This window comes from Anguilla rostrata, chromosome 14 (assembly GCF_018555375.3).
Source record: "Anguilla rostrata isolate EN2019 chromosome 14, ASM1855537v3, whole genome shotgun sequence".
Lineage (NCBI taxonomy): Eukaryota > Metazoa > Chordata > Actinopteri > Anguilliformes > Anguillidae > Anguilla > Anguilla rostrata.
In genome coordinates this window covers 20693438-20715152 of record NC_057946.1, presented here as the reverse complement: position 1 = coordinate 20715152, position 21715 = coordinate 20693438, and the positions used below count along the sequence as shown (strand labels likewise).

Sequence of the window (21715 nt, the reverse complement as noted above, 5' to 3'; positions counted from 1 at the left end):
CTCTGAAAAAAAGTCAGGATTTAAACACTTTAGTTGTTGCTGCAGTGAATGTGTGTGATAATATGCCAAATTTAAAAAATAAATCTTTTGTACTTGCAACGATGGCCTTGTAAGTGGCTCTGAATAGCGACTGCCAGAATAATTCTTTGGCAAAAGAAACAAAAACAATACCAGTGAACAAAGCAATGTTCTTCCCCAAGAATAGCACTTAAAAGTCCTACTTCAATGGTTTCATGCCACAACATCTATTTATTCTGTGGACTAATGAAAGGGGTTCTGTATGACAAATGGAAAAAGTACAGAATGACAACATCGGACAGAAACTCCGCCATACTGGTTTCAAAAAAGCAAAGCACAGCACTTGAATGAGCATAATGGATCACCTTAGCCACAACCTGTTTAGCAAATATTAGCAAATAAATATGTGATGTTTTAATGCATGATGTCATGTAATAATAGACAGTAAGTCTGGGGTACCTCAGGCTGGTAATCTCCGAACTCAGCCTGGAGAGCCAGTGACGCCAGCAGCATGGCATTCTCCATGTCACATCGCATCCTTTCTTCCAATATATCTTTCCGCAGCTGCAAGTAGTACTGATGTTTGGTCATTGTGTGCCTGGAGGGAAAGAAAGTGTTCTTGTTTTGGCTTTTTTCAGTCAGCAAAATTCATAAATCAATCCCTGCACGCTAAGAAATAGATCTTTCAAAAATGATCTGCATGGAAGTTATGTATAGAAGCCAGACACTGAACTGATGAATGTAATGTTTACAATACAGTGAGGAAAGTGGTTGAACAGATGTCTGACACAGACAAATGAGGAAAATGCTCCACTTTTGGTTGTTGAGAGTGATTCTTGTAAGTATTAGACTGAGTGACAACATATGAGGTTAAGTCATACTGCATGAGGTTAATTCTTGTTCTTAGTATTTGAGGTTGAGCTTTATGTACAAGGCAGAGTGACACTGGATGACTCTTACTGTATGAGGTTGACATCATCCAGGAAAAATTTGATGCGAAAGAACAGATTGAAGTTGACTTCAGGCTTCTTCTTCTTGGGATCCTCCTTCCAGCCTTCCGGGGCAACTTTGCACAGTTTGGCATCGGACTCAATGAAGAAGAACTCGTTCTCTGTGAGAGAGAAGACAGGCAGACAATAAGGTTTATGAGTCTGCTGCCTGTGTGGGAGTCACTGATGCTAATGAAAGTTTCAATCAAGTGAACAATGCCCTCCCAAGGAATCAATTCAAGACAGCAAGCCAGCAAATTAGTCCATTAAACCACTGCAAAGTGAATGGAAATCAACTGAAAATGTGGTGACGCAGTGTAGATTTAGGAAGTTATTTTAAAATTTAACAAAAATGAAAAAACACATTTTGATGCTTTCTTAATGCATCCACTATTAATGTAGATTTGTTCCATCAAAAAGCTTTACTGTCTAAGTTTAGACAGAAAATTGCCTCTGGCATATCGACTCAGTTTAAAGGAAAGCAAACAACCCCACATAGTACACCAAAACCATTAAGAGGAAATTGATAAATTTACTGACATTATATGTAAATTCTTAATATATAATGTCAGTATATTCTCAGCAGGACATTTGCAAACAAATATTACTATGACTTCCCTTATTTTTAAATATTAAGAAAAATATGTCAAGAGAGGACCTTTTCATACACTGTTATTCTCCATTGGTAGCATTTGAATGTTTGTCAGAATGTGCTTTAAATTTAGCAAGTTCGCAGAATTTCTTCTGCAAAGGATTTTTACAAAGGAGCCATGTGTGGTTCTAAGTTGGCAAACTCATTTGCATGCACATTTACAAAGATCAGGCCGCTGACAGAGACAGTCATCAGAGGTCTTCCAAAAGAACCAGCAGGAGGTCCTACCATAAGAAAGACTCCTCCCCCTCACCTTTCAGATAGGCCAGACCAAACAGGTGGTGCTCCACCAGGCCCACGTGAGCCACCACCATGTCCAGCACGTCCTTGCACACGGCCTTGGAGTCACAGCTGACCTCCAGCCTCTGTCCATTGAGCAGAACCACGCCCACCTTCCGCGGCACCTCCTCCACCTTCCCTTTCTTATTCTGGAGAGAAGGCAGATTAGAGACCACTCAATAAGCCCTCTCTGAACAGCCTTTCACAGCTTTACACTGCACTCTGGGTAATTCTGTCACACTGAGATTGTGCACACTGGAGAAAGTCTGGCTCTGAGTGCTGTTGTTTCCTGTCTGATGTGCTTCACAGGGGCCCTGTTGTTCTGACAGTTTGCAATTGGTTTCTGAGGCAAGCAGACACCCCCCTGTGCGCCCGCCATGAGTCATAGGCACTCTGCCGATTCAAAAACAGCCCTTTGTGGTCTGTGCAGCGACTCCTTTGTTGAAGGAATGCAAAATTGTTATTGTTTTAATCCTTGTATCATTTGCTGCCTTAATACATTTAATTGCTCAAATGTTGTGCTCTGGCTAATAAGGAACTAAACCCTGTGTGTACAGCTGCAGCATGGTGGGCCTCACCATTATTGAAGATGGAACGCTCAGGGAAACACATGGCTCGCTGGTCATCTTAACAAATTCAGGACCAAAGAAATTCTACACCATAAAAAAGATATGCAAAAATAAGACAAGCATCACAAGATAAGCATGAACAGGTAGCTTATTTAACAGAGAGCAAGGTGCAAATCAGAATCACAAATCAGTTGTGGAATTACACTGCAGTCCTTAACTATTATTCTAAATATTTATAACATGTAGAAACATACAGCCGAGTGAATTCACACTTGCATTGGCTCATGAACAGAGCTACTGGGATTCATGGAACTGTTTTACACAATATTACGGGCCAGGTGAGTACCTTCGACGTGCGCAGTTTGAATTCAGAGAGCGTGGGGTCGAGCGGGCCGGTCCGTAGGGGGATCGGGACGTCCCCGGGGTAGAGGCTGGCGCGGGACAGGCGATTGGCAAGGTGAGCCTGCAGGAGCTGCATCTCCTCCTCCTGGCGCTGCAGCAACAGCTCCTCCTGACCTCCTCCCTCATACCTGGGGAGGGGACGAGAGGAGACCACAATGCACGACTTCAGCCAGACCGGCGCAGCACTGAAACTTAGCAACACTGGACTGCCTTCAATACCTCATCACAGTAATAACTACACTGCAATGCAAACTGAACAATCATAAATGTATGGCTGGCGGGGGGGTTGTAGAGAGGATGAGTTTTGCATCCCCCACATGACTTCTGTATAATAACAGGAATTACACTGAGTGTGAAAAGCTGGAAATTCACATTTGACCTAATGCAGGACCTGCTGTTTGCGTTCCTGAGCCCAGATGCTACACTGGGAATCTCTTAGGAACACTGTCCCTGCCATTGCTAGGAGCAGGCTGTTGTCATGACTCTGCCGTGCACAACACTGCAACACTGCAGAGTCAGAGATGCAGTTCACACGTCGGCCACCAGAGGAAGCAGAAGAGCCAGAAAGTGAACATGCCAAATCAAGGGGATAGCATTTCAGGGCTGGGGGCTTACTGGGCAGTAGACTAGCGTTTTAAACAAGCAAGCACACTGTCTGTATGCTGCACAGAGTAGCCAAATAAAGAATCCTACTGCATAATGTATTACTGAGCAAATGCTATGATAGGTTGAGCAACATGTTCCATACGTCTCGAGTTCCCCCAATTATACGGGGAGTTAAGAAGATTAGATAGAAAGCGTGGGAAAACGTTAACCTCAAGACTCATTCAGCTGAACATTAACAGCCACTTAACCAGGGTCTTGGTAAACAGTCATATATGAAGGCTTAGGCGGTGGCATGTAAAGGATTACTGGGGGCTCTGGAAACAGTGGAAGTGCACAATGTATAAACAGCCTGATTCAAGAACCGAAGAGCACAAAATAACCCCTGGTGCTACCTGTGCCTCAGGCTGGTGCGACTGGCGAGGGAGTGGGCGTCGTGTTCTGACAGGGCCACCTGCGACCCGTACCTCCTCACATCTTCTGGCTTTTTGACTGCAAAACGGGTTATACGTTATTATTGTAAAAGGGGATAATCTTTATTAATGGTCCATTGCTTTTATTCAGCTGGCTTCGACACAATAGTTTATCAGGGAAAAAACGGCCAACAGTGTGGTTCAGTAGTGTGCGGCAAAGGTTCTTAGTTACCCTTACAGCAAAGGAGTTACAGTAAACAAGATGTGTTGCGTAATCGCTTTTGTTAGGTAGCAGGTAAAATGCAGAAAAAAACAGGAATTAACCAGCAACTGAGTAAAGCAAAAAAACAAGATTTAATCATAATAACTACCCATCAGCCATGTTGTTCCAGGACAAGCAATGAAGCATTAAATCACTGCAAAACATTGTGTGAATGGACTCCAATCACACAATCTTCTGCACAGCTTTGAAGACACTGTAATAACTTTGCTTAGGGGCTACTGGAACCAGTCATTTTGGTGGGAAATACTGAAAGCATTGCCATTCTGACTGTAATGACACTTCGTTCAAAAAAAAAAAAAAGACTGCTTGCTTAAGCTCATTCTGACAACATAAATCCAAAACATACAAAGCAGGAAGAGTGAAAGATGGCTGAGTTTATTTTTTACAGTGTATTCTATCTTTCTAACCTGTTGAACAGGGACTACAGCATTAAGTTCAAGCTTGGGGCAGGTTTAGTAAAAAAACCTTCCCTTCTGCCATTTCTTGCTTTGTGTAACTTAAGACTGATCATATCATAATTTACCAAAAGGAAGCATCATTTTTTTTTAATGGAAAGGAACATGAAAAAACTAATTACAAATGGCAGATAACATTGCTTGGTTTTACATAAAGGCAACAGGGACTTGCTGAGGATACTATACCTTGTCTGTATTCAGGATCGGAAGAGGCTACTGATGGGCTTTCACTGGAAGAGCTGTAGTCACTGTGATACCTTCTGTGGGTGTGCAGAGGGTCTGAAACAAAGAACGAACCACTTAACATTCAGCACTTACCTTTGAAATTATTTCTGATGCACTTGTGTCATTTTGAAACATGGCAGACCTGACCCATACGCACAGGGAATATTGATCACATGCTCCACCATTCCGTACATCATTGATTGCATCCCTCTTGTAAGTAAGCAATGATAAACAGCACATGACAAGCAACTTAACAACGCATCGTGTTAAAACACTCTCAATTTGTTGGTGAGGAGGGAACATTTTGTATAAGGGAGTATAGGACATTCAGCATCAAGAGGACATTTTATGATTTTAGGAGCTCTAAATGTTCTGCAAGTCCATGAGAGCAGGCGGCCACAAAACAAAACCTGTTCTTAGCCACTTCGTCAGATGGGGTTTTCTCCCCCCCCCCTTTTCTCAACTCTGCCAAAACCCCAACGTGCTCTGTCACCGCTTACTGCGTACGGTTCTAAAAGTGAAACTGGGCAGGGCTGGGGCGGGCCACATGCTAACCCAGGTCACTGAGTCACACGAGCCAGGGCACACAAGAGTACAGGTGATCTCTGCCTTGGCCGGGACACATTTGCATGGTAACCCATGACTAATTCAGAGGTGGAATCACATGTACAGAGTTACAGAGAGTGAAACGTTTTCTCTCCATGTATTTTCCTCTGCAAATTCCCTTAGGGATCGGGAATGGTAGCAAAAAAAAAAAAAAGATACTCTGGCTTTGACAGGCTGTGACCCTCGGCACTATGTAATAAGGACGTGACAGCGACACACATTAGGTGCTATATGAAGAGCTACATAAATAGACCCCAGACAGATAAATAATTTCCAACATTAGAATAAATTACTATTCATACCAATGTAATGGATCAAAAATTAGCCGACAAAAGTTCCCACTGCTTTCAGAACTGGAACACTAGGGACGCTTTTGCTTAACAAAGTGAAAGCTGATGTCACCCTCAGTTTCGCATGCATCTGCCAAGTTCCTCAAGCATTAGTGACCCAATTTTTAATGAACTGAACTGGTGCTCTAAAGATACAGTACACCCATAAATCCATATACAATATGTGTATACATCCAAACAGCGCAAGAAACTTCTAATAAATTATAATAGAAAATAACAGCATAAACTCAAACTGTAACTATCAGAGACAGAGAAAATGGAGAACAGGTTATGAATGTACAATATCACAGAAATATGAGTATTGAGTATATATGCATAACAGTAACATGTAGGAAATGTATAACACATGGACAAATACAAAAGGCAGAACCTGAGATTGAAACTGTTTTTTTTTTCTTCTACGGACAAACTTTGAGCAAACCGGAAAACCCAGTCTAAAGACTGATACAGGCCACATACTTAGAATATACGGCATTCTCTCCTCAACACTCATCTCCAAATACCTTTTTGCTACTTTGACAGAAACAAACTTCACTTCTACTCCATCCTTCCTTATGTCAACAATATGCAAGAGATTTCACCGATAACAGTCATGGTAGAATTGCTTCCTCTCATTGCTTAATCTCACCATCATAAGAGCTTGATTCCATGACAGATGACTGAACTATGGTACACATTTTGTAAGTTCTGAGCATGTTCGTGTGAAATCACTGAAACCATTATTGCCCCATGATCATCTGAAAAGATTTTAAGATCACTGCCGACTCTGCTTTCAAACATACGACAGAAGCTTTTGATTTTAGTGTAGCACATAAGGAGCTACGTATGGATAAAAAATAAAAAATAAAAAATACACTGATCACCTCTAGAAAGTGGCTCTCAACATTGATTTACAGAAGGACACCTGTGGTTTTTTCAACACCTGGGCTTGTGCGTGAGTTAGACCTGCAGGAAATTTTCATGGGGGATGTAATGACGGGAGAACAAAGCTCCCACACGCCAGGGAGATGGAGGCAGACGGGCACTTCCGCCTGCAGAGGCGATGCGCCGTGTCTCTAGACACTCCTTTCTCGGTTTCACAGGAAGTCTTCCCACTCCTGCCCGGTCTCTGCGTTTTCTGCAGCTGCCTAACAGCGACTGTGTGATTCAGCCATCCTGGAAATACTGGAAAGATCCTTTAGCACAGCGGTGACATCATTCTGCCCTGTCAGAACCTCTCCATATGTAGGTGTCGGAACACGCCTGCAGAAGTGCTTACGGACAGGTCTGAAATTGTTATATAATACAGGTGTGGCCCTTGCTTGACTAAAGTCCTGACAGTAATGCATTTTAAACAGACTGGGACTCACAGCTGTGGCTAGTATTTCATCTGAAGAATAAGAACAGGTCTCTGGTGGGGATGTCTAGTCTGTTTTAGTGTATAGTGACATGTTCTCCAGCAGATTTTGATTTTCTAACCAACATTAATGAAAATGAGTCTGGCTTAAGGAAGTCGATGCTGTTCTCAAGACCCAAAAGCTTAACAATGGCCAATAATAAGCCTAATACAAAAGAGGTATAATTTCACTGAAGTAAAGCAGCCAGTATCCGCAAAGTTCAATGTGATGTCCATATCAGGACTAATGATTCAGTGAGTACACCTGTAAATCTTTTACGTATGAGGAAAACTGAACAAGTTCAACCAGTGATTTATACCTTACAGACTTCAACTGAAACTGTAAAGGTTCTACGGCGAAAGAAAGATTTGGCCAGAGAAGAAACAGTCACTGCTCTCCCCACAGGCATTTCCTGTCTTTCTATTCACTGTCTACTTTCTGACTGCTGATGTTTGACCAAGAAACACAACAGTGAGAGAGAGGCTGAACTCATACTGGCTTCTGCATTAACCATCAGAGTTGGCGTTGTGGTACGTGGGAGGCTAACGGCAATGGTAAGGGTCACAGAAAAAAATCTTCCACTGAGCCGTAAAGCAGAGAAAACTGTACAAATGACCACGTTAAGCCTACGCTGAAATGCAGCCGCGTTTAATATGGAACAAATATGTCAGCATCAGCCCTCTCCCACACTGCAGCGCTTTCCACTGTGTGCAAATGGGACCCGTCATACAAACAGTGAAGAAAAAGGGCAAACAAAAAAATAAAGGGATTAAAGAGGAAATTTCAAATGTATTCACAGGGACAGACCATGAGGGCTCCATCTCAGTAAACTAATGATCTTTTACAATCTGCCAAGACATACTCAAAGCAAGAAAAAAAAGCAGCAAAAAAAAAAAACTTCCATAATCATGTGCATTGCACTGCGCTTTTGTGCTGATGTTTCATCAATAAACAACAATGGGTTTCTAGCCACAAAAAGTGATAAATCACATAAGTCATCTGTATTTTAGTTTAATGATCAGATTATTTAATAAAAAGGCCTGCAATATGAATTGGTATCTATACATTATTTTATCTGGAACACATCTAAACACCAAAAGAGAACAAGAAGCACTGAATCTCTGAAATGTGGGATAACTGGTATAAAAAGGGGCAAGAAAGAGGGGCATCTATCATAGTTGATGATGTGTCCCTCCATTTGGCTGGAGTGTCAAAAGGGTGCATATGCAAAAGATGAGTTGTGAGGTAGGCCCTGATCTGGGAAATAAGCCATCAGCAGATCACTTGCCACCTTTGTTTGCCCAAGGTACACCTTCACGAACAATTGCTGTTCTTGGAAAGATAATCTGATTTAAAAAATGAACTCTAGCTCACTAAAAAGTTATTATATAGATAGCTTTACCTTCAATGACAAGCAATGAGAGATGGTTTTGTGATGAGCTGCATAGTAAAGGATGACATTGGGCAGCAGCCTAGCATATCGCTAACATTTACTACTTTACACCTATTTTAGGTCTGACTGTCCTTCATTTCAACGTCTGCCATCTTCTTGGTCCACAAAAAGTAAGGATGAATTGAAATTTAAAAAGTGATGTTGAAAACTGAAGCTGCAATAAATCTTCATAGGTAAAAGAAGTCCGTTCTGAATCTGGCTGCATGACTGGAAAAAATGTCTATTAAAAATGAGATTTCAGTGGAAAAAAAGTTAATGCTACCATATTTCATTAAGGCACGGTATCCAGCTGACAAACACATTTTGAAACGCACCAGACATAAATCAACACTGACAAAAGCAGGAACCACCAGTTATATCAGTCAATATGATATGCAGCCTATTTTCTCAAGCTATATAACGTAACCGCTAACTAAGTAAACATAGAAAACAAAATTGTGGAAGTGTACCAGCCATTCAAAATTGGAAACTATTTGGGGAAAAAAGGGGACGAGTCAGACTCTCCGGAAAGCCAGACATGCTGTTATTTGTTAGACCCCCCCCCCACTTAGCCCCCACCTTTGTGCACGTTTCAGCCCACAAGAGTGCTTACACAGGCCTGCTCCAAGCCACATGACCCGATGCCAAGCACCGGAAAGTCCAATAATGTTTGGAATTCCCTCATCCGCTACACATGACTCCAATTACAGACCTCAGGGCCAGCAGGAAAGTTGTGCTGATTGAAGCACCTTTGCGGAGAGGGAGAGGTCACCACTGCAGCAAGCAAGCACTCGGACTGCATGCAAATAAAGGTAACCGGAGAACACTATCGCCACTTCTCCATCACTTTAGGAAACGGCCAAAGTAAAATGTAATACATATTGCATCCATAATGGCCTGTATATGGTTTCAGTTTGTTACATACAGTAATACGCAGAATACATCCAGGACACAGAAATGTTATCCAGATTGAATTTTATAAGCGTCTGTATCAGTTTAAGAAGCATTCATTTTTTTCCAAGGACTCTTCAGCCTCAACATTAATACATTACTATCTACTAGAACAATGAAAACAAAAATTCCCATTCCGGGCATACAGAATGTATGATTTACAGATAATCTTTTGATGATTTACAGACAAAATGAAACTAATTCAGTTCAAAATAAGAAAAATCTAAGTCAGAAAAAGAGCCCAGGAAAAGCCACACAGTCATTGAAAAGAATGCTTTTGGTTCGTGGCTCAGTCGGTGTTAAAAATAGCTATCAAGAGCTTGGAGTTCTGAGGAGCGTTTAACTTTCAGGAGGCCGGACAGGAAAGCCTGAGGTTTATTATATGAAGCAATTCATTCCTCGGCCCATAAAACCTCCAGATGGCCAACAGACACACAAGAACTAGACGATGTAAACATTAATGCACCAAATGTGACTCCAAGCATGTACCAAGATTTCCCAGAATTCAACAAGTGTCCATACATCAGGTCCCCGTTGGCTTGTGCTGGGACTGACTTTGAAGAGTTAAAAGCAATAGAATTATCCAGAAAACTAATGAGAACCAGGCGTCTGGAACACACTGCCACTCTGACTCATGAACCTTGGCAAAACCTTTCATGAAACATTTCACAAAACCACTCAAAACTAACCTTACAAAGTAACTCTCTGCAGCCTCATACGGTAGTTCAGTGTTTTTGAGACAAATTCCCTGATTTTCAACTTCTCGTAAGAACTCGCGCCCTCAACAAAGCATCAGTTTACAGTTTGATTGGAATGCTACAGCAATAAATGGTAGTGTTGCAGTTTATTAAACTTACACTTAAGACACTTCAGGCAAAACAAAACTGTGTTGTCTGCTATAGGTTTATATACTCCGAAGCTATCCTCAGATCAGCCAATGAACTTGCATTACACAACAGGCAACGACTAAATTTACATGAACTCCAAATCCCTGTAGTCCACGAGTTTAAAGTACCGGAGGCAAATACAGTGTAGTGTTTGGGTGGAACAAAACAAAAAGCAACTTCAAAATAAATTCAATCACAGCAGCATAGGTGAGGCAACACTAGCTACTCACCGTCTACGTCCATGGCCTGTCTGAGCACATGGAGTTTCCTTTGTTTCTCTTTGATCCGGTCATACGCAGTGAGGCCTGAGCTGACGGACATAGCCGAGAGGTGATGGGCCTGCCTGGGCTCCAGACCCGCAAAATCTGAGTAGCGAGCCTCCCGGGCCCTGGATGCCGATTTGTTCCTGCCTGCTGATCTCTGGCTGAGGGCGCTGCTGCCCCTGCGTGCCTCCTCCAGAGGCCCAAAACGGAGTGCCTCAGGGTCCAAGCATGCCAGGTCCACAGAGGAGGACCAGTTCTTCCGCTGGTGGCCTGGCTCCCCGCGGTAACCAGGGAGCTTCTCCACAGGCCGGCCGCGTTGGTGGTACAGCTCCGCCGATTCCTCCAACTCCGGGTGGTACTCCGAGGATGGGTACGCGAGAGGGGGCTCCTCCCCCCGTAAGAGGTCGTGGATGGGCAGAGAACCCATCGAGCGACTGAGACCTTTGTTCAGAGAGGCCTGCTCCTGAGTGCGGGTCCGATAGCGCTCCAGAACCCGGGAGGCTGCGCTTCTCCCTTTGCAATGAAGAAAAATGACAGTTATGGAATGCGTAGAACCAATGGAAACCTTATGTGATGAAAACAAAGAAGCAAACAACCACGGTCCAGCTTTACAAAGAAATTGTATTGAAAATGTCACATATCTGCAGCAATCCTGAATACTAGAACATTTGAAAGTCTATTTCAGTCTTCTCATTGTCCCTTCCTTTCACTGTGACAAAAGGCTGACAGTGCATTCACTTCAACCACTTTGAATCGCAAACAAATTCAAAGTAACCAATTTTGAACACTCTTTGATGTCATCGTGTTTGCCAGGAAAAGAATTATAATAGTTCTAATTAGCTGAGTGAGTCCAAGAACAACGAGGCCCTTATTGTGGTTAAGCGATTCTCAGAACCTATATTTAGTTCTGCTACTGCTTCAAAATGGTCCGGTTATTAGATACAGCAATTGCACTGCCGTCACTCACAACTAGTGTGTTCTACAGAAAGATTTGAAGTACTGCAACTAAAACCTGACTTTGATACTGAAGGGAATCCACAGTAAGCATTTCATTTCAGCAATTTCAAGACCAAACTAAACAGTAGTAAGCTCAATCACTCAAAAAGGGAAGCCTGGTAAATACATTATTATCCATGACCCAGACGGTTACCTAACGTCTCATGATCTTGGTAATACACCAAAGCATTATGCCAAATACTTAGGTCAGTATATCAAGAAAATGAATGGGCTAGATTTAAATGAAATCTGACCCACCACTAATCACTAATAACAAATCTGGTATGCTTCAAGGCTTGTGCGCACTGCACGCATACTGCCTGTCTGCGAAGCCGTGCACACTACGTCCGTAAAAGAGATAGCATTGAATGTGGTGGTCTACAGCAAAAGTAATAGAATTGGATGTGGTAGTCTACAGTAGAAGAAATAGCATTAGATGTGGTGGTCTACAGCAGAAGAAATAGCATTGGATGCGTTGGTCTACAGCAAAAGTAATGGCATTGGATGTGGTGGTCTACAGCAAAAGTAATGGCATTAGTTGTGGTAGTCTACAGCAAAAGTAAAGGCATTGAATGCAATGGTCTACAGTAGAAGAAATAGCATTGAATGTGGTGGTCTACAGTAGAAGAAATACCATTGGATGCGGTAGTCTACAGCAAATTATTTATTGGGTGCGGCGGTCTACAGCAGAAGCTAGAGTAGCGTGGATCTGATGCAAACCTGCAGCAGCACAACTTTGCATTACAAGTCTGTTCTTATATTTCCAGCTTGCTGCACAGCACAGGAAAGTGCTCATACACATACATTTCATGTAAACTGTGTGTTTACGGTACTGTAAGTGTATCCTTTGCTCCCTTTTTCTACCAGTCAAAAACAACAGACATTTCAAGCAGCTAAAATACTTGAATACAATTGTCTTTCAGGTTTTGTGAAGAGCGTCAGGTGATTTTAGAAAAAAAAAATAAAACAACTAAAAGCAATAGAAACACAGATCAGGAAGGCCTAGAAGAGCAAAGAGGTTAGAGCCACCACAGTTTGTGAGGAGGAAATATGGGAAGATGTCATTTCTAAAATGTTAGTGAAACAGAGTTTACATTTTATGTGAGTGGGACAATGTTCTGTTTTAATCCAGCCAAAACACTTTTTCAAATGCATTCAACAGAAACCCAAACAAGTACAGATAAAATGCATTTGAACTACAGATCCAAATCAGCCCAAATCCTTTTCCTTAGGTAACAGGAAATGAGACCATAAGCCTCTGCATTTGGATGCAATAACAAAAACCTCAAAGCCTGAAAAACTATTGCCATAAAGTATTTCAAAGTAAAACCCAGAGCTGGATGACACTAGTACTCAGTTTGTCCTACATATTGGGCTGGATTTCCAGACCCTCTGCAGATTTGCCAATATTTCTCTCATCTTCCCTTTGCTGGTTCCCAGAGTTCTGAGTAACCAGCAAAGGCCCATAAATTGCATGTGGTTCTTTAATCTACTTAACATATGCACTCTATTCAATGAATGGAATCTATAACAATATGCCACATCAGAGACAGAGGTTCTTCCAGTAGCATGGTATATTACAAAAGGTCAAGAATTATCAAATAAAGGAAAGGCTAAATAAAATGCTGTGTAGTTAAAATCTCGTCGTTGTCCTGGATGGATTTTATAATAATATCACCTCTTCTGGAAGTGGACAGTGTGTTCATATGCACTGATATATAGCACATGTGGTGCTCACACAGGAAACATTAGCAGTAACATATCGGTGAAATGTACGTTTGAAATGAAAACAATGGTGCATATCCATTTTTCTGTGAAAATACCAAGTAACTGAAAACAGTTCAAAACCTGGAATAGGAATATAAAAATAACTTGGAAGAATGATTCAGACCCTTGGCATGTGAATATCCCCAGGCTGGTCCGGGCTATGGACTCGCATGAGGAGCACAGCACCAAAATAAACAACAGTCAAATGCACCAACTCAAAAAAGTATCACTAATCAATAACATACCACGGTTATATAACCAGAGAGCACGGACTGCATTTTCAGTGGCCTTGGGAGTTATTTTATTTTATTTTTTTTTTAGATCCAAACCACTGGGAAGATTTGGTCATATGTTCCTAAATTAAACTCAGTCTCAGTCTGTGGTGTTGTGCATGTCTAGCCTCTTACTTTAAACACAGTAATTCACCGTTTCGTGCAGTGACACTGCAGCAGAAAAGCAGCTGCATCAAGGCAAACTTTAGGTCTCGTTTTATATCTAAAACAGCAGGGCACAACATATATGGCTGTACGTCCAGTACTTTAGTTTATCACTAAACATATATTTCAAATAAATGAAATATAGAGGATCAAATAAATTCTAGAACACACCAAACCAATTGCATGGCTGGTTAATATATGCCTACTGCCTAGTATTTCATGCAAGTACATTTCCTGAAATTTATCATTTGGTACCATAAAACACAACCATCCCTGAAATATAAACCCACAAAGTGTCGGCAATTATATTTCTGATACTGTCCTCAGCTTTGGGAGTTCACCCAGGTCTGCCTCGAATTCCCACAATAAAGACAGCATAGGTGTTCAGCTGCTCCCCTAACCGTAACTTGGCCCAGTTCCCGGGTGCTGGGAGTCACCATTTGAATAAAACACGCTGAAAAATAAATGTCTATATGAACTGTCTAAACATGCCCATGGGTGGGTGTTTCCCGGCAGAAAGGCACTGCGACCCGCCCTACCACCAACCCAGGCCTGATAGCTACAGAGCGCTGACAAGGCCTACCGGCTGGCACTGTACTCTGAGGCCTGTCAAGACCACAGCCTTATCAGCTGACTCTGAATCACTTCCTCCCTGTTCAAGCCTTACGGATATGACTCTCGCTAAACCAGATAGCATCTCTAGTTCTGCACGAGTGGTATAAACCTGAGCCCTGTTGTTAGGACATCACCTTGCAAAACTGGCATGATTGTCAAGGTTTTATCGTGGAAAAGAAAGTTTTTAAAGTGGCTAGTTCCAATAATTTATATACCATAACATATTTGTATTAAAATGCTAAGGAAACAAATCAAAGCAATTGTTTTTATTTTATTTTTAAAAAAGGATATTTTGTAGGCTTTCAATGTCTTTCTTCATGGTTTTGCAGGGATGATGGGGCAATCGGAGCACAAACTTATGGGTGACACTGCATGGGAGACTGGCAAGAGCCAGTGTCTGAGATTAATCAACGAATCAGAGCTCCTCGGTCAGGACGGCATGTGCTCATTGTTTACACTGCGAGATGCGGGCCCTGGCGGTGTGGGGGGGGGGGGGGGTTGGGTTACCTGCCGGGAGGCCTTTCCCTCGTAGCCGCTCCCGAATCTCTTTGCTCCGTTCAGGCAGGGACTCCCTTTCGGTGTTTGACAGCAGCCCGTCCAGCTGCAGGCACACGTGAACACACGCACACACACGTGCACACACGTGCACACACACATCCGGTCACACATGCACACACACACAGTTACACACATACACACACCCAGTCCCGCACACACACACACATACATACACACAGTCACACACACACACACACACACACACGGTCACACACACAGACAGCTTGCGTTAATGCCTGGAAGCTGTGCTCAGGCCTAACATGGACATGGTGACACATGCACACACCGCAATCACAAGAGCCAGCGCTTTACGACATCCCACATTTACGGTGCATTGTAAAACAGCGCAGAGACAATTAGCAGCTAAAATAGAACTACTTGCATGTTTCCCACCTACAGTAACACTTTGTAAACAAACTCCTGGACACCAGGGCATGGAGAAGAGTACTGGATTGAGGAAATGAGATGTTCACTATGATCTTATTCCGTTTTAAGAAAAACTTCCTGGTAGGATTTGAGGGCCAAGCATACTGAATAAGGATATTTTTTTTACAGTCCCCATATGTACAAATGCCTAAAATATTTCAGATCACTCAACAAGCTGGCTGTCTTGGAAAATGAGACACTTACTGGCTGTTCTAAGGTGAATGACCTATCGACCTGTCAACTGCAAAAACACTGGAAATGGTGATCAATAAGTAAGCAATCTAAACAAGCCTCAGGAAGTTCATATTTATATGTAACACATTTCCTCCATGCTGTTGTGGCAAATCTTTCTCTAGCCTTTTAATTTATCAGTAAAGGCCAATGGCACCTAAAAAAAATAAGAATATGGGGTTTCCTACTTTAACCTTCTTATGCTTTGCTGATATTGCTACATTTTCTACAATCGGACTCAGTGATTTGTGTATTTTTCTATTCTCATTTCATAAGACCTCCATAAACACGCATATTAATAACAAAATTAACAAATTAAAAAGCACTGCAGATTTCTGTGCAAGGCCAACTTGTTACTGCCTGGCCAGATAAGCTGTGGAAGTACATAAATGGATGACAAAGGCATGGCTTTTCCAGCCGTATTCCAGCCCTTGAGAAGCGAGCGCTTTGCGTGGTGCGTAGCTGCCCTACCTGGGAGAGGCTGCCCAGCACCAGTCTGACCAGTTTCCTGACGTAGGCGAAGGACGGCTCGCAGCTGGAGCTGCGGATGCGTGCGCTGCAGGCGTCCAGCACGGTGCGCACCGACATGCGAGAGTGCGTTCTGTCATCGCACATGCTCAGCAGCATGCTGTTCAAATGCTCCCCTAGCTTCATAGGCTGTGTGAGACATGTCTGCTATCAGATACTCTCAAAAAACACTGCAACTCCAGAAAACCAAGGTAAGGCATTGCACCATTTCAGTGAATACTTTATGCCTGTTGTATGCATGCTACAGTAATTCAATCCCAAACATCCCTATAATTTCAGGAAAAGCACTACAATGATAAACAGCTGTACACGGCTTAGAGCACTTGCGTGGCGAGTTAGCTAATTATTGCCAGGGTTTCAATGAACCATAAGCCTTTAATACAACTTGGATGAGAGCTGGCATTGCTAGTAGCTTGGTGATTTTGCTTCTAGAGCTATATAACTTTAGATAATGCTAGTAAAGTTCATCTCTTGATAATTTTTGGTTTATATATTAGATATCATCAAAAGACAAAGCTCACAAGTTTTACATGTTCATCATACCAGCGTGGCCATATATCAAGGAAATGTGCAAAATAAATTCTACATTCCTTTCATAACCTTCAGCCCAATCTGTATAAGGTCCACAAAACACAACCTTTATAAAGATTTCTGACAGGAAGATAAGGCAACCTCATAGTACATTTTTTTTTTTTTTTTTTTTTACATTTAAGCATAAAACTGTCATAGTTCAGTGACATAGTACAAGGTCAACAGATGGGTCTCCATCTCTGCCCACTAAACGTTGGAAAATTTAGAAAAACTTAAAATAAAAGGCAAAATGGCTTGACATGACTTCCTATTAGGAAGCCATTTGTTTTAAAGATTTCAAGCCATTGTAGCTAGAAGAGCTCTGAAAAGTGCTGAAACCTATTAGCAGTGACAGATAAAATGTTCCGTTCGCTGGTGCACCGCTCAAGCTGGCAATCTCTCTAGATAACCAACGTGAGCCATTACAGAATGGGCTTACTTAAAATGACTGAAATCCATTTTTTGGCAGGGCCTTACCTGACTTTGAGGAATTTCATAATCTGCTCCCCAAAATAAAGTCATTCCGAGAGAGTACATATGCATCTGAAACAAAAAAATCATAATGAACCTGAAAATCAGCCACAGTTAGAACCACTACACTCCTGAAAATCACAGGAATTAGAAACAACAGTTGCATGAAGCCAGCCAGCAAATGCACACAAATAATGGAAAAAAAGAAAGAAATAAACTTATTAAAATGCCTTCATTCAATTAGATGTTTTTCTTTGGTAAGAGAAGTGGAAAAGTCTGAGTAATACACAGATGCACTATGACCCTTTGTTCTTTTATAAATGCAGCTCATTTGGACATTTTCAGAGAAGCTGCAAGTTCAATCACTACTTGACCAAATGTGCTGCAGCAAATTTAGTCTGTGTGGGCTGGCAGCTTTCAGAAACTCCATTTTGTTCTCGGTACAGTACTAGAGTTGCTATAACACATGATTGCTCATGAGCTTAGCTTGCTCTAGGGTAGGACTATGGTTTGCTGAAACAGCCTTGAAAAATATGGTCTTTTTTCTTATCAAGATGCATGTTATGAAACAGTAGGTCTATTCAAACACTGCTTCTGTAAATGTGTGTGTTCAGTTGTCAAAGGAACTCAAATGTGGTAAAAATGCATGTTTTTTTTTATTTTTCCTGCCTGTACAATGTGAAGTCTTTTCCATTAATGGGGTCACTCATGGCAACACAAATGTCAGTGGCCATAATCAATCAAATCAGCAGCAAAAAATGTTTGTATACACTGCCATCCCACTGAACTAATGTTAAGTACAGTTACTTATTTCTCCCAGGCTACAAGTCTTTTAAATTGCATGCTGGGATTACTACTTTATAGCTGTGTCCACTACTGAACATTCATAAATACAGCTCCAAGTGTAATACATCTGCTAACCAAAAAATAAGACGAAGATTGACGATTCAGCTTAACTCTGATCTGCTGAAACATGGAAGGGTCCAGCAAGTATGGTATTCAGCATCACTATGCTACTGCTCATTGGTATTATATTGAAACACCAATGTCAGCATATCCTAAGGAGTACTTATTGAGAAAACACTAAATTACCAGAAAGGTACTGCCATAGCAAAATGACCACAACAGGTTTTAGACACAGTGTCCTGAGGAGGATTAGCAGCCTACATTCAGATTGCTTGGATGCTCTGCACATATGAACCCCCACCCTGGGCAATCCCAAAGTTTTACAGCACAAGAAAGGAAGGACCCAGGTGAACAGCCAGGTGACCGCAGTACCTTCTCAATATCAGAGAGGGAGGACAAGGCCAGGCCCTCCAGAACCTCTGGGGCAGTGAAAGCTCTCAGATCCTGCTGAGTCACATTCTCATCGGTGAAGGAGATGTTCCCCGACGGCATCAGCAGCAGGGACCAAGGGGAGATAATGAAGCCCAGGGCTGAGGGGTCTGTGGAGAAAACAATAGTTTATTGTTGATTCCCGATAATAGTGTGTGATGCAAAATGTCAATTTTCATTCATTAACTTTACAAAATCACAAGAATATAGCCTTGACGCATTGATCTGTTTTGCCAGTATTAAATGAAACTGCAAACTATTTTTTCTGCAGCACAAATATTTCATGAAAATAATAATAGCCTCTAAAAAGCCCCAAAGCCCTTTATATATTATATATATATATATATATATATATATATATATATAAAATCATACAACTCAATATAAAACATTTAATAAAACTGATACACAGATGGGAGATCAGACTCATTGTTTTGCACTGTTAAATGGAAAAGTTAATTCTAAACGACTGATTTCTGAGCCATAACTAATTAGTAAGCTCTATGTCCATGGCTACAGTTTGAACATTACAACTGGGTCCGCTTTAAGTGTCCGGCACATCAGTTTCATGCCCTTGACCTCATGGCAGTGAGATCTTGAATCCCAGTGGAACAATGCTGTTTTTCTCTAGAAGCAACGCTTATCTAGAAAAATGTATCTGACCTACACACTCTTGAAGCCAGCTTGCATAAAATGCAGAAACTGTAACTAACAATAATTCCAGTGCAACTAAATAATATATTCAGAAAGTGGTCTTGCAACAGAAACAAAAATTTTCTTACTTAGAAATAATTATTACTAATGATAATAATGGCAAAAACAGACGGGTATCAAGCATCCATACATGCCCTCCCTCCACTCTGCACATTAATGTGGACATCCTTCGCCTGCTGACAGTTAATAGCTGGGGTGTTTTAACACCCCCACCCTCAAAACTAAATTCCTGCCTCATTTCAGACCTTCAGTAAAATGTTTGCCATATTTTGGTCTTCACAGGCACAAAAATTTTTACAATTTATACAATTTAAAACCGAAAACAAGTGTTTTTTTTAAACCATTCAAAGTCATTTCAAACATGAATCAGGCTTTTAATCGTAATTATGTATACACAGTATATCATGTCTGTAACATACTAGACATCAGTAAAATCTAGCAGGATTTACAACGTCCCATATCGCTCTTTCCACAAGACAAGAATCACAACCATGAACATTTTTAAACGTGTTCATAAAGAGATACAGCATAGTGCTCTCCGAGCAGCTGTATAGGCTCAGTGACACTGATTAAGCTTTTAACTTTTTCAGTAAACCAAGTAGCATTCAGGGATGATAAAACTCTAACTAAAATACTAAATCAAAACTATTTGTAACTATGCATTTCCCATGTGCATATTTAGCATAAAGGAAACCCATTTTTATTTCATACTGCAGTACAATGTTATTTTAAAAATTATAGTGAGTCCAATGTCCAAAACCAGATTTCATGAATCAGTACTGGTCTATTCCTTGATATTAGGATCCGACATAGGTTTTTTTTTCTTTTCTTTTTTTTTTTGGAGTCAACAATAGTGAAAATATAACTACCAAATAACTAAACATAACAAGCATCTTTTTTCTTACCCACTGCAATTTATATATGCCTTCCATAATGAAAAAACTTAAAATCAATTTTTCGTGTCTGAAGAAGGAAAGGTAATGTCAGATATGTTTGCTCTCGTCTAAAGTAAGGGTAGGCCACTCTGGTCCTGGAGTGCTAGTGGTGTTTCATGTTTCCATTCAATCCAAGCTTGACCACAAGAGTTTGATCGATAATTCAGAGCCTGAGAAGAACAACCAGACTCTGAAAGGTGAAACAGCTGAATACCTCCAGCACATGAACCCTTGCATTCATAAAGCCTTATAACAATTAATCCAATTATATAGCTATAGTTTTGGATGAAGCAAAAAACAGAAACATGTCTAGCACTTCAGCACCAGGGCTGCCTAGTCCTGCACTACATTAAAGGGGCTGGGGTACTCACATTGACAGCCACATATTCCATAAGAACAAAAAAGGGAACTTTTAAAAGACGAGCATGGCCTCAACACCAAAATATGAGCTATAGAGGAAAAAGTCCATTCATTCTCCCTGTGAAAGGCCAAGAGCAGAGGTAATGTTACAGAACATGTTGTAGAAATACACAATGGAATGTTTAAGCAGCACAGAAAATTCCATTCTGTAAAAAATCAGGTTCCAAAAGAAAGAGGGAGGTGCTGCTTAGGTAATGACAGTCACCTTATAAATGTCACAATGCAACACAGTATAGTTCTTTATTGTAGTGCATTTAGGTATGCACACATGAGTCTTAGGTTACTGCAACTTCAAGTAATGTACAGCAATCTTGATTTGTATTCCTTCATCAAATAAACAACCACTACTCCACCCTTTCCTCTAACCCCAACCCCAACTTTAACCCCAGTCACATCTGCTGGTGACAATTCTTGGCACGGACACTCAAGGCAAAACACCGGAGACTTCAACTGCTGTTAGAAAGGAAAGTGATCCAAGCTCCTCCCTGCTCTGGCAAATTCTAAAACTCCTGGATAGTTTTACTTCCCCATCTGTTTCTAATACACCATATAGCTTTCCAAACTCGTGCACAATGGGTCTTTAGCCACAATGAAGTTATATGGTTAGTATTATGTTAGTATTAGCTGACATAACAAGGGTCTATTGCTCATCAGTGGCCAGAAACCTTTGGGGTATTTACTACAGTAAATGGTAGCTTAATCTGTTGTTCCTATTTCACTCTATTGTGATTTTACTCTTTTATTATTTCTTCATCATCGGAAGGCAAAAAAAGGTTTATTAGTGTGAAAACAATAAACCTTTTGTTGTAAGCCTTCATGATAATATTCCTACTTGGTTTACATCTCACCCTTTTCTGCATTTCTTTCATGCCCAGATGTCATATTCACCATTCATGCATCTTGAACATTCCATGCTTGTTTGAGTTTAACAATGTCCTAACAATAAAGTAACAAAAATG

General features: G+C 41.2%; 1 protein-coding gene across 3 annotated transcripts in view; it reads right to left on the bottom strand.

The window, feature by feature from the left end:
• Positions 1-21715, bottom strand: part of ptpn13 (protein tyrosine phosphatase non-receptor type 13) — a 60444-nt gene that overhangs the window by 22782 nt on the left and 15947 nt on the right. For all 3 annotated transcript variants that reach the window (XM_064308919.1, XM_064308920.1, XM_064308921.1), the window contains exons 3-14: positions 18631-18797; positions 17359-17424; positions 16255-16440; positions 15076-15169; positions 10721-11266; positions 4850-4942; positions 3908-4004; positions 2854-3037; positions 2517-2591; positions 1913-2087; positions 979-1129; positions 478-616 (exon numbers count right to left, since the gene is read on the bottom strand). In XM_064308919.1, the coding sequence (XP_064164989.1) occupies positions 478-616; positions 979-1129; positions 1913-2087; positions 2517-2591; positions 2854-3037; positions 3908-4004; positions 4850-4942; positions 10721-11266; positions 15076-15169; positions 16255-16440; positions 17359-17424; positions 18631-18797 (1973 nt within the window). The remainder of the gene's footprint in view (positions 1-477; positions 617-978; positions 1130-1912; positions 2088-2516; positions 2592-2853; positions 3038-3907; positions 4005-4849; positions 4943-10720; positions 11267-15075; positions 15170-16254; positions 16441-17358; positions 17425-18630; positions 18798-21715) is intronic.